At 57.1% G+C, this 12,491-nt stretch overlaps 2 protein-coding genes across 16 annotated transcripts in view; one reads left to right on the forward strand and one right to left on the reverse strand.

The window, feature by feature from the left end:
- Positions 1 to 12,491, forward strand: part of CHD2 (chromodomain helicase DNA binding protein 2) — a 166,416-nt gene that overhangs the window by 150,856 nt on the left and 3,069 nt on the right. For all 12 annotated transcript variants that reach the window (XM_078326852.1, XM_078326854.1, XM_078326855.1 and 9 more), the window contains one exon: positions 820 to 961. The gene's annotated coding sequence lies outside the window, so the exon portion shown is untranslated. The remainder of the gene's footprint in view (positions 1 to 819; positions 962 to 12,491) is intronic.
- Positions 1,107 to 12,491, reverse strand: part of RGMA (repulsive guidance molecule BMP co-receptor a) — a 46,307-nt gene continuing 34,922 nt past the window's right edge. For all 4 annotated transcript variants that reach the window (XM_078326859.1, XM_008998357.4, XM_035303892.3 and 1 more), the window contains exons 3-4: positions 9,133 to 9,647; positions 1,107 to 3,308 (exon numbers count right to left, since the gene is read on the reverse strand). In XM_078326859.1, coding sequence (XP_078182985.1) covers positions 2,598 to 3,308; positions 9,133 to 9,647 — 1,226 coding nt within the window. In that variant the 3' untranslated portion in view covers positions 1,107 to 2,597. The remainder of the gene's footprint in view (positions 3,309 to 9,132; positions 9,648 to 12,491) is intronic.

The raw sequence follows: 12,491 nt of genomic DNA on the forward strand, positions 1-12,491 counted from the left end.
GTGAGCTGAGGTCACAACACTGCACTCTAGCCTGGATGACAAGAGCGAAACTCCATCTCAAAAAAAAAAAAAATTCTTTTTCTTCAGCCTTCCTGCTCAGTCTGGGATTAGTGTTCATGCTCCTTGCTAGCCCGTCGGTTCACCTCTCCCAAGGGTCCGCCGTCTGTGTGGCCCCTTCCTTCTCCCCGTACCGACTTCTCTTGCTTTGGGATAATCCCACCCCTCCCTCCCCGCCACCATACAAGTCCTGTGTGCCCCGCCCTCTCCTAAGCAATTTACAGGTATGAACTACTCTCTCTGCAAACAACTCTATGGGACAGGCACGGAGAACAGAATGCAGGCTGAGTGAAGTGACTTGTGAATGGTTACGCTGTGGGAAGGGGGAGAAGCCAGGATGTAGGACGCATGCTGGCTTAACTCTGCTGCTATTCTGCCTCATAGCATTTAGCGTGAAGACAAGGGCTTTGTGGCAATACTAACCTAGGTGCATGTTGGCCCTCTTGTTGCTAAGGAGCACTCAGCTAGTCAGTTCGTCTCACGGAGTCTGTTTCATCGGGAGAATGGGCCTGATTGTATTCCTGACTCACGGGGTAGTTTTTACAGATGAACTGTGATCACAGCTGGCAGTCGACCTGGTCCCACAATGACATGGAAAAGCAGCCCCCTCTGCGGCACCCCTGCTGTGCCTGGGCTGTGTGGGAGGATGGGTATGGGCAGGGAGGGTGGCAGGCAGTCCCACATCTGGGGTTCTAGGTTGACGGCGGTGGCTGAGATGGAGTCATCTGGATCTCAGGCCAGCCCCCCAATCTCATCCCACAGGGCACGGTTATGTTCCCCACCACGTGGCCACCTGTCTCTGTGACTGTTCCACTGTCACTAGAATGAGAGGACCTGTGCCTGCCAAACTCCAAAGACAGCTGATTGTGGGCGGCAAGGTAATTTCACAGAAGCATTGTGTGCGGTGAGTAAATGCTGCGTCTTCTACCCGCCTTCACAGTACTCCCACACTCATGCACGCCACAGTTGCTGCAGGGGACCCCACCACCGAAGTCCATCCTCTGCCCCCCAAAGGAGTCCAAGTCTGTTCAAAAAACAAACTCCACGTCTAAAAGAAAATAACAAAACAACCAAACTTTACTTGCATTTAGCCATTAATAAATAATTTACAGTATGTACACAGGGTGACGCTCCACACAGGTCACGGACACGTGGACGCAGTGAGGGGTCCCCACTTGCAAGCAGAACGTGAGCAAACACAGCCAAAATAAAGTGCTTCACTTTTTACTTCCAACATAGGGACCGTCAAAAACCAGGGGGAGAGGGAGAGGCTGGGCCCGGGAACCCCCCCCCAACCCACGTGGTTCTGGCAGAGGGAGCAGGACCTCTCGGAGGGAGGGGGAGACACGTTCTGCAGCCTCCTGGCCAGTGTATGAGAGGTCCCTGGGGAACAGCAGAGGGGCTGCCGCCGGTGCATGGGGAGGGGCAGGGCTGCACCTTTTGGAGGGAAGCCTGAATTTGTGCTGTGGGCATGGGGAGACTGTTCTGGGCTCCTTGGTGGGCACCCTGGGCTGAAACGAGGCGGAAGCCAGGGACTTGTCTCTCCTGGCAGGGTGGTAACAGGGCTTAAGGGAAGAGATTAGAGGTTGGCGACCCTCCAAGGGATGCTCAGGGCTGAGAACCCCAAGATCCTGCTCCTCTCCCCAGCCTCCAAATATGGGTGGGCTGGGTTGGGGCTCCTGGGGTGGTAAGGAGGAGGCAGAGGATGAGGGCAGGCCGGCTGACCCCATCCACGGGTGCTCCTGCTATGCCCTGGGGCCCAGGCTCCCTGGCATCTGAGGGAGGGAGAGAAAACAGGGATGTCTTCTGTTGACATTTAGAACTAAGCACTTCAACTTCCTAAGCACAGGGTTGAGGGGGTGGGGGCCTGGGCCACAGCTGGGCAGGTGCCTGAAAACCAGGACCTGCAGCTAGTACCCACAGAAGCCAGGGGAGCATAGTGGCTCCCCTCAGGCCACAGTGAGAAGGCATCAGATGGGCATTACCTACAGGCCGGAAGGCTCCATCAGTCTGCTAAGGTGCTGAGCAGTGCCCTGAGGGTTCCCTGGCTCGGGCCAAGCCCCAAGGCGACCTCCCAGGGTGGCTAGGCCTGGGCATCCCCGCTGGCCTAGGGGGTACGAGTGTGTTCTGTTGTGAAAGAGTGTGTGTGCGCGTGTGGCGGGCACGGGAGGCCCCACGGACCGGCGAGCAGCAGTCGGCTGGGCCTGGTTCAGTGCATTGCGAGGGGAAGGAGCTGACTGACGGTGCCCAGTGTCTCTCTGGTGGGGGTGGGGCCTTCAGCCTGAGGGGCTGTTTTGCACATTCACACTGCGGGGGTGGGGTGAGGGTAGCTGCTCTCCCTTTCACGCAGTTCTACTGTCACAAACATCACGGCACTAGTCACCACAACCTTGTCACGTGCACTAGAGGGGAGGGGCCTAAGCCTTTGCCAGCAGGCAGGGCCAGGGGATGGATCTGCATCCCGTTGGCAGTCCCGGTCCCAGCCCACAGATGGAGACGCCGAGGGGGCAGGGTCCACGCCTCCCTCCACATCTATGCATCTAGCAGAACACAGGGAGCAGGGCCAGGAGCAGGACGAGGGCACCCAGGAGCAGCCGGGGGGCTGGGGGGAGTCCCGCTGCCGCCGCCCTGCCGGGCAGGTCCCGAGTCCTCTCATATAGGTGCAGTTTGTCCTTGTTGGAGTGGAGCATCTTGACGTCCTCCAAGGCATAGTAGGCAGCCAGCGTGAAGTTCACATCACCTGTGGTGAGGAGGTCGAAGACGCAGGCCTGGTAGTACAGGTCCTCCACTGGCAGCTTCTCCTTGCACTTGGCCACGGCCGTCTCATAGGGGAAGGTCTCGGGGGCTGTGGGTGCAGGGCTGGCGGCTGCTGGCCTTTGGGCGCCGGGGCCCTCAGTGTTGGTGTGGAAGGCCTGGAAGTCAATCTGCTGGTTGAGGGGGCAGCCCCGGAGGCAGAGGTAGAGGCCCTGGCTGTCCCAGTCCTCCACGGCATTGACCACCTCCTCCGGCATGCGCACAGCAAAGGTCAGGTAGCGGCCCACCTGGCGCACCACAATGGTGGTGCCGATGTACTTGGCCTGGATCTCCACGTGCTGACCTGACACCTTCTCTGTGATCTTCAGGCTGTTGGCCCCGTGCTTGTCCCCACCATTCTTAGAGCCATCCACGAAGGCGCCCGGGAGCTCGTCCATCTCAGCCTGGTACACCTTCTGGTCCACGCACTCCTGGAAGTTCTTGAAGATGATGGTGAGCTGCCAGGGAAGAGGAGAGTGGGTGAGGCACACGGGACGAGGCCCAGCTCCACAGTTAGGAGGGCACGGAGGATCCCCCAGGGGTGCCCCAGACACTCCTTTCCCGGGTGGGACAGATGCCTTAGTTCACCTGTGCACCTCACTCTTTAAACCAACTTGGCCTTCTTTCTTTAACAAGTGACTTAGAAAAACGATAGGCTGCTACCCTAAGTAGAAAACCAGCTCTTTTACTGTATAGGGAAGTGAACCATAAGAATAACAGCATAGATAATTAAAAATAAAAGGTCAATAGCCCAGTGTGCTAGGCTGCAGAATGGTGCCTTGTAACCTGGGCATGTTCCCTTAGATGGCAAAAGGGACTCTGTAGCTCTGATTGGGTAAAGGACACTGAGATGAAGATTACCTGGGTGGGCCCTAAATGGAATCATAAGTGTCTTTATAAGAAAAAGGCAGAGGGAGATATGACTAAGACAGGAGGTGATGTGACCACAAGCCAAGGGATGCTGGCAACCCTCCGAAGCTGCAAATGGCAATGAATGCTTTCTCCCATGGAGCCTCCAGAAGGATCAGCCCTGCTCTACCTTGATTTTTTTCTCCGGGAAACACATTCTCAACTTCTGGCTTCCGTATTATACAATATTTCTGTTGGTTTCAACTGCTCAGTTTCTGCTCATGTGCTACAGGGTGACAGGAACTGGTCTGCAAGCATCACCTTGGATAAGGACAGTGGTACAGGAGCACAATGCCTGCATGTTACAGCAAGGCAGTGGAGGCAACGGATGCTCTAATAATGAACAGGGCAAAATCCACGTAAGCAGGCAGAGGCCACGGTCCCCAAACCAGGACATGGAGGAGGTACCAGTCTAAATGTGCAGCCTAGGCCCAGGCTGGAGGAGCAGCCGGCTGGGGACACCCTTCTGCTGAGAGCCAGACACAGGTGCACAGGCTGCATACCGTGTCCCAGGCACTGCATTCATTGCTTCTAGTTTTGTCTGACAGTGTCAAGTTCAGTGACATTACTCCTAATTTTCTATATAAGAAAATGAATCCTGCTCACAGCAGGATAATGACTTACCTAAGGTCACACAGTAGCAAGAGGCAGAGCTGGGAATAACTCTGGGGTTCCAGACTCTGGGCTCTTTTGGCCATAAGCCCATAGGGTGGGAGGCCTGGGAGGAAGAGGAGGACCGGGGCCTGGGCTGATGAATTTCCCCTGCTGTCCTGGGTGGTGCCTGGCAGCTCTTTCCTCCCTAACCCTAACTAAGGCTATCTGGGTTGGAAATAGAGAAATAACGCCCCCCGACCCACCTCTTCCTCTCTCAGGTGCCAGCTGTTTTGCCATGAAAGCTCTGGGTGCCTTGTCCCCCAGACCAAGGGGAGCTGGAACCTGGACTCCCAGCCTGAAGCCAGGAAGGGAGGTGGGGTGAAGGGAACAAGGTGGCACCCAGGCCTTTTGGGACCTCCATCTGCTGCACTGCCCTCTTCTCAGCCTGGCAACCAGCCCCAACCCCTCCCCACAGGAGCTGGTCTGGCCAGCTGGCTGGCTGATGGGGCTCCCAAAGGAGCCCACCTGCACCCAGCCTCAAGGGCTCCAAACAAGGGGCAGCTGCTGCCGCCATGCGCAGCCGCGCTCTGTCTGGGCATGGGACGGGGGGCATGAGCACTGCCTGGCTGGCTTTCTGGGTGGAGGGCAGTGCTGCCAAGTGCCAAGGGCTTTCTGGCCTCACAGCAGATGTGTGATGAGGTGCCAGAAACCAACAAGGAGTAAGCAGCTGCTCTGATGGGGAAGGGAAGGCAGGGAACCCACAGAAGACCCTCAGCTCCGCCAGGAGGGTCGCAGACAGCCAGGAGGTCCCGGGGGCCAGCTGGGGACACAGCAGCAGGCCATCCTGTCTGACCTAGGGCCACAGCCTCAGGAGCAGAGGCTAAGAGGAGGCCTGGAAAGGAGCGGGCACAGAACCTTCTAGGTAATGCAAGCCCGTTGGGTACTGAGAGCCCCTGGAGGTGGCCCCAGCTGTGTTGCTGTGGCTTGGTGTATCCCCCATATTAGCATAAAGCTTTGGGGTAATGAGGCAGGGAGCGCTGGTAGCCTGAGGGGTGTGGGACCCCCAGAAGAATAGAGAAACCCTAGGCCAAGGCTTCTGAAGAAGGAAAATCCTGTCCTTTCATGCTGTTGGTCAGAAAGGCAAGGCTGGGAGGAGCTGAGCGAGGGGCAGGTCGCTGGAGGACTTTAAAAGAAACGGCAGTCTTGGCGTGAGCCCATTCAGGGCCGGCACAAGGCACTGTCCGTTCTGTGCCTGATGGAGACATGCAGCACCGGGGCTCTGTGGGAGGATGGAGGCCAGCAGGGGGAGGACCCCAAGCGCATAGCTGCCTGAGCACTGGACTTGATTTCCTCACCCCCGCCCAGGAGCGGGTCCCAGCCTGGCCCCAGGACATGGCGGTTTGGCCTGAGATGCCAAAGGTGGCTGCAGCCTCTCCATCCAGCAGGGAGCCCTAAGCCTTGAACCTGATGCAATTGCTGCGACTCTACCACTCCTGACCTCTGGAAATGGCAACTCCAGACAGTTCAAGCTCCTACTTCTTCCCACCCACTGGCCAGCCCACCTCAGTGTGGAGGCGCCTGGGGGGCCGGAGGTGGGCCAGCCAGGGTGGTCTGGGCCGTGGGTGGTCCTGCCATGGGGGGAGGATGGGGGACTCTGGTGTCCCTGCCTGGTGTGCAGGGCCACACAGACACTGGGGGTGGGGGTCCTGCTTTCCAAGTGCCGTCAGTCTCCCTGGAACAGGAAAGGCTGGTTTCGCTCTAACCGACGTCTCTCGCGGAGACAGCCTCCTGGAAGGCTGACAGGCTGCCTGACTCTTCTTGGCACTGGTGCCAGGGACTCAACCACAAGTAACAGCATGAAGGGGGCCTGTCGAAAGCCGGCGGCTCGCTGCCAACACAGCCGCAGGCGGGCAGCCGCTCCTGCCTCTGCCACTCCTTCTGCAGGGGCCCTGGCCCTTTCCACTGCGCTGGGCACAAGGCAGAACCCTGGCTGCAGCAGCTACTACTTATGGAGCACCACTTCCATGCCAGGCCCAGAGCAAGGGGCTGGGGGGACACAAGGGAGAGGATCCCCGTGCTCCAGGGGGTCACAGGCTGAGCACCTGAATCCTGCCGAGGGAAGGACTGGCGAGTGTGATGGGGAAAAGTCACCAGTGGGGAAAAGAAGGGGAAGGCACAGGCCTCGAGTTCCTGTCCTCTCCTGAGTCTTTGTCTGTAAAATGGATGCTTGATCGTCCACAATAATGGACAGATTGTCTGAGTGGCTGAAACTGCCCGTATCATGAGAAACAAGTGATGCCCAAGGGTCTGGGGCCAGCTTCATGCACACGCAGCGTCACAGGAAGCTTCTGCACAAAAAGGCCAATCTCATGGCTGCAGGGTCAGGCCAGGCAGAGGCTGGACACACTGTGGGAAGCCCAAGGAGAGGCCTTCAAGGGCAGGTGCGTGGCGGGTGGGCAGTGGAGTCTGGCTGGCTGAGTTGGGAAAGGGGAATGGGTTCCAGCAGGCGCAGAGGTCTCTGTTGCTGGTGGTTGACGTGGCCAAAAAGCCCAGAGGTCTCATGATCTAGAACATGACAGTCCCTTCCTTCCCCTGCTCCCTGTGGACACCAGGCTGCTCTCCCACACTGCCTGCTTTGGACACCAACTCCTCTGTTCCCCTATCTGTGTTATAGGGGGAGCTTGGTGTACAGCCTCCCCTGTTCTCTGGACAGAGCCGAGGCTCCCAATGGCCTTCAGCATCCTGCTGCCCCAGCCCCCCTTTGCTGGTCTCTGTTTGTCACACGCCTGGGAGGGAGGGCAATACCTAGCTCAGAGGCTGGCACAGATGCAGCCTCTGGTGGTTGCGGCCTCAATGAGTGAACAGACACACCCGAGTACCGGAGGCCTGAAAGACAGTGGGGGCAGCCACCCATGTTCTCACTGGGGGAACACACCACCTCAGCCTCCAGCAGAAAGCAGCCTGCTGCGATCAAAGGTGGCCCTGGGTTGCAGCAAAAATGGGCTGGGTTGGTGAAGCTCGGCTTCACACTTTCTGGAAACCTCCATGCTGGGACAGGAAGGGCAGTTCTGCTGTCCACAGTGCCCAGAATCGAGCCAGGATTAGAACCCAGCCCACTGCTCCACTGCCCTCTTTCCAGCTGTGCTGCTACCACCCATTTTACAGGAGAGGACAGGGACTTGTGTCTTGCACCTTCCCCTTCCGGTTAGTTTCCCCATAGCATGTGCCAGTCTGTCCCTTGGCATGATGCATTTGAAAAACATGGATCAAGTGAATGAATGAAATTTAAGAAGGAATGAATGAGCGGTCCATTGCCATTTAAGTTGTGGATAGCATCGCCACACTCAAGGTCCCACTGTGCCTCCACTGACAGCCAAGGATGGTGTCCTGAGCCCAGGCGCACCGCCCCAGCCTGCAGGCTCCTGCTCCACCCTGTCACACCACCTCCACCCGTAATGGGGGCAGCAGCCCTGCCTCCCTGCGCACAAACCACACATCCTTTCCGGTGTGTGGCTTGGCTCGGTTGTCACATTTGCTGGGGTCCAGAGGAGCAAGCCACTGGGGGTCCATATCCCTCTCACATCCTCAGACCTCCCTGTGTGTCCCTTGGGAGCCTGCAGGATGGGACAGGGAGGCCAGGTCCCCTCCAAAGCAGGCTGGTGCCCAGATTTAGAAGCTACAGCCTCAGGCTCCTGGTGTCCGTTTCTCTTGGCTCTCAGGAGGGCGGGTGGTGGGGAGGTGCAGAGGCCAAGGGGGAGGTGGCTGGGTCCTTGGTGCAGGCCCCTGAGTCTGCAGAGGGCCAGGAGGGCATAGTGGGGAGTGAACTGGCTGCAGGTCTCCTCCATTAGGCATTGCAGCCTGGGGCCCAGGGCCTGCTTGGGAATCCAGAGGATGAAGACCTGCTTGTTTCTCGCCCAGAAAGAGACCCCCTGGAGGCAGGCAAGGGCCACCGGAGCAGAGGGAAGTGGCAAGGATGGGGCATTTCCCTGGCGGCCAGATCACCTCACTGTCCACTGGGTGTGGAGGGCTGGGAAGGAACAGAAACGCCCTTGTGGCGAGTCTGGCACTGCTGCCACACGGCCTTCCAACTGGCTCTTCCTACGAAAACAGACCCACTGCTGGAAACCCCAGGGGGCAGTGGAGGGCCTGGCACTGGGGAGGGCGGACGTGTCCCTATCGCCTGAACTGGGAGCCACTAGCTTCCTTCCTGGCCTCGAGGCCTTGTCCTCTGGCTAAGTCTGAATATGCTGTCACAGGACATCCTCTCCAAAAGTGGGTAGGGGAGGGAGAGGCTGGGGTGGACAGGACTGTCCATTTGCATGGGCCCGTGGCTGTGTGTGTGGCTGCCTCTGGCTGTGGCCCCAGATCAGGATCTGAGTCCTGCTGCCCACATGCTGAGGCCTCCTTGGGTTGGAAAACCAGCAGCCCTCAGTGGTCTCATGGGGCAGCTGAGAACATGCCAGGCTCTGGAGTCACCTGGGCTGGGGGCAGATCCTAGCACACATCCCAGCTGACTGTGCACTTGGGGTGGGAAGGTTACTTTGCCTCCTCGAACGCCTGGCTCCCCATCTGTGAAATGGAGCTATGCCAGGCAAGCCCGGCTGGGCCGGGGAAGGAGGGAGGAGGCTGAGACCTCCAGTCCTTAGGATGCTCCTGTGTCCCCACTCTCCTCCACCTTCCCCCATTCTCAGGTACCTGAGGCCCTCTCAACCTCTCAGTGTCCACGCAGGGCAGAGACGAAGGGCAGGGCTGTGCCCCACAGTTGCCCCTCCCCCTTACCTTGCTGGTGGCAGTGGCGGCTGAGCCGGGCAGCACAGGTGTGTTGGTGACCTGCACGTTCAGATAATTATTGTCGATGAGCGGCCAGGCGCCCTGCACCTTGCAGGTCTGGAAGCGGTCTGTGAAAGTCCTGAGGTGCGGGTCCCCAAAGAGGCCACAGTGCGTGTAGTTGGGGGCAGCCGCGTGCTTATGAAAGCTCTTCTCGTAATGGCAGATCTCGGGGCTGTCTGAGCGCTCCTGGCTGTCTCCGGCCGGTGGGAGCGTGCGCAAGCGTGGCTGCGAGGTGGGGCCATCCCTGGAGCAGTTGTGCTGGCTCATGAGGTCCTCTATGCCATGGACGGCCGAGTGGTAGGCCAGGTCACCCCGGCAGGTACGGGCCGTCCGCCGCGTGCACAGGGCGTAGGTGCGCAGGGCTGCGCAGAACTCAGGGGTGTCGTCTGCGGCTGGGGCGTGGCTGCCCGATGTGGCGCTCCAGAACTCAGAGTTGCACTTCAGGATCTTGCACGGGGAGGCGGCTGAGGAGAAAGGAAGGGACACACGGTCAGGATGCAGCCTGGCAACCCCAGCCTCTGCTAGCCTCTGTGGGGTGGGGCAGAAAGCCATCACAGGAGGTCGCCTCATCTAGGGCGGAGCCACCCATGCCACACACAGAGGGTCAACAATTTCCTGTAGATGGTAAGAAAGGGGTCCTTCTGGCCGGGAGCGGTGGCTCAAGCCTGTAATCCCAGCACTTTGGGAGGCCGAGGCGAGTAGATCACGAGGTCGAGAGATCGAGTCCATCCTGGTCAAATGGTGAAACCCCATCTCTACTAAAAATCAAAAAATTCACTGGGCGTGGTGGCACGTGCCTGTAATCCCAGCTACTCAGGAGGCTGAGGTGGGAGAATTGCTTGAACCCAGGAGGCGGAGGCCGCGGTGAGCTGAGATCGTGCCATTGCACTCTGAGGTGGGAGAATTGCCTGAACCCAGGAGGTGGAGGCTGCGGTGAGCTGAGATCGTGCCATTGCACTCCAGCCTGGGTAACAAGAGCAAAACTCCATCTCAAAAAAAAAAAAAAAAAAAAAAAAAGAAAGGGGTCCTTCTATCCAGCCCACAGTGACCCCACCTGGCCAGGCATGCAGACCAGCAGGCTGAAAGGGCAAGCAAGGCCCCTCCCACCGTGCCAGCCTGCTAGGGAGTGGTCACTGTTTGGGGGCAACAGGACTTTGGGAGCTGACAGGCCACCCTGGAACCTTTGATATCTATATACACTTTCATGACCATCCCCAGGAATTCTGGCTAAAGCAACAGGAATCTGGCAGGGAACTGGCCCTGCTATTAAATGTGTCCCCAGTCCTGACACTGTATGACCTTGTACAACTGACTTCCCACTTCTGTGCCTTGTTATACTCATCGGTAAGATGGGATGATGAGTGTGAAGTGATTTTATCGTGTGTAAAGGACTTAGTCTGGCCCCCGCATTCAGTCAAAGCTCCGTGAATGTTGCCTGCGGTGGGTGCTTATGGGCGCTGGTCACAGTGGAGCTGGCGTCCCTGACGGTCCCCATAGGCCCATCCTTCTTGGTGCTGCTCAGAGAAGCAAGCTGAGAAGCCACCGACAGTAGTAACCTTGGATCCCCCACACGCTTCGAGACCTTAGTGACAATTACCCAAAACAACCGTGCCTAAGAACCACGGCTTTAATTTTCTGGACACATAGGACCTGCCCTTTTCTTGCCTTCTAGATTCTTCTGCACAGCTCAGGGTGACCACAAGTGGCCAGGCACACACACCTGCGGTATGACAGAAGTTTCTATATAGGTTCCAGGAGAAATGGGCCCGCAGACCAGCTGGGAGGCTCAGCCTCTGGGGTCATAGCCCAGCACTGGCCGGGGTGGTCTCTCCAGCAGGTAGAGGAGGCCTCAGCACTCCTGTCTGGGCCACTAACTTGGCTTGAGACCTTAGAAAAGTTAGTTTGTAGGCCAGGCGCAGTGGCTCACACCTGTAGTCCCAGCGCTTAGGGCGCTGAGGTGGGTGGATCATGAGGTCAGGAGCTCAAGACCAGCTTCACCAAAATGGTGACACTCTGTCTCTGCTAAAAATACAAAAAGTAAGGTGGGTGTGGTGGCACAAGCCTGTAATCTCAACTATTCGGGAGGCTGAGGCAGAGAATTGTTTAAACCCAGGAGGTTTGTGAGCAGTTTGTGCCACTGCTTTCCAGCCTGGGTGACCGAGCAAGACTGTCTCAAAAAAGAAATAATTCAGTTTGTGTCTCTGGTGCTGGTTTTATCTATAAAACTGAGTGGCACGTAAAACCAAGAACAGATGTTATTTGAGGGCAGACTAACGCGAGCACATGAGTGCCTACCCATCCCAGCAGTCCTGTGCAAACCCAGCTCGTGCCGTGCAGTCCTGGACTGGGTGATCTCTGCTGCCTCTGCAGGTGGGTGGGCACCATTCTACTGGGGCAAAAACCACCTTCCCAGGTCACAGACCCAAGCAGGGCAAGTCAGGATCCATCCTGAAATTAGCCCGTTCCCCCTCGTGATCTGTTTGCCATACTGCCAGTAACAAGGTCATTTCAGGTGATACCTAAGTGAACACTTGTCTTTTAATTTGAAAAGTCATATATTTATTTAAATTGCATTAAGAAAAAAAAATTGCTGGGTGTGATAGCTCATGCCTGTAATCCCAGCACTTAGGGAGGCCAAGGTGGGTGGATCATGTGAGGTCAGGAATTTGAGACCAGCCTGGCCAACATGGCAAAATCCCGTCTCTACCAAAAATACAAAAATTAGCTGGGTGTGCCTGTAATCCCAGCTACTTCAAGGCTGAGGCACAAGAATTGCTCGAACCCGGGAGGTGGAGGTTGCAATGAGCTGAGATGGTGTCTCTAGCCTGGGAGAGAGAGCGACTCCCATCTCCAAAACCAAACAGAAAAAGCTGGAAGAGCTACAGATTTTCCACTAGCTTTATTATTTATTGAAGACATATGCTGACTTAAAGGGTCAGGTTAGGTAAAAGTTGGGTGGTACCTGCTTGATGTGGTTTGGCTGTGTCCCCACCCAAATCTCACCTTGAATTGTAGTAACTTCCCCTCATCAAGGGTGGGGAGAAGTGGAGAGAACCGAGTCAGGAGGCTATTTCCCCTACACTGTTCTCATGGTAGTGAGTCACTCTCACGAGACCTGATGGTTTTTTAAGTGGGAGTTCCCCTGCTTGCCTGCTGCCATGTACCACGTGCCTTTGCTTCTCCTTTGCCTTCTGCCATGATTGTTAGGCCTCGCCAGCCCTGCGGAACTGTGACTCCATTAAACCTCTTTCCTTTATAAATTACCTAGTCTTAGGTATGTCTTTATCAGCAGTGTGAGAACAGATTAA

This window comes from Callithrix jacchus, chromosome 6, assembly GCF_049354715.1.
Source record: "Callithrix jacchus isolate 240 chromosome 6, calJac240_pri, whole genome shotgun sequence".
NCBI classification, from domain to species: Eukaryota; Metazoa; Chordata; class Mammalia; order Primates; family Cebidae; genus Callithrix; species Callithrix jacchus.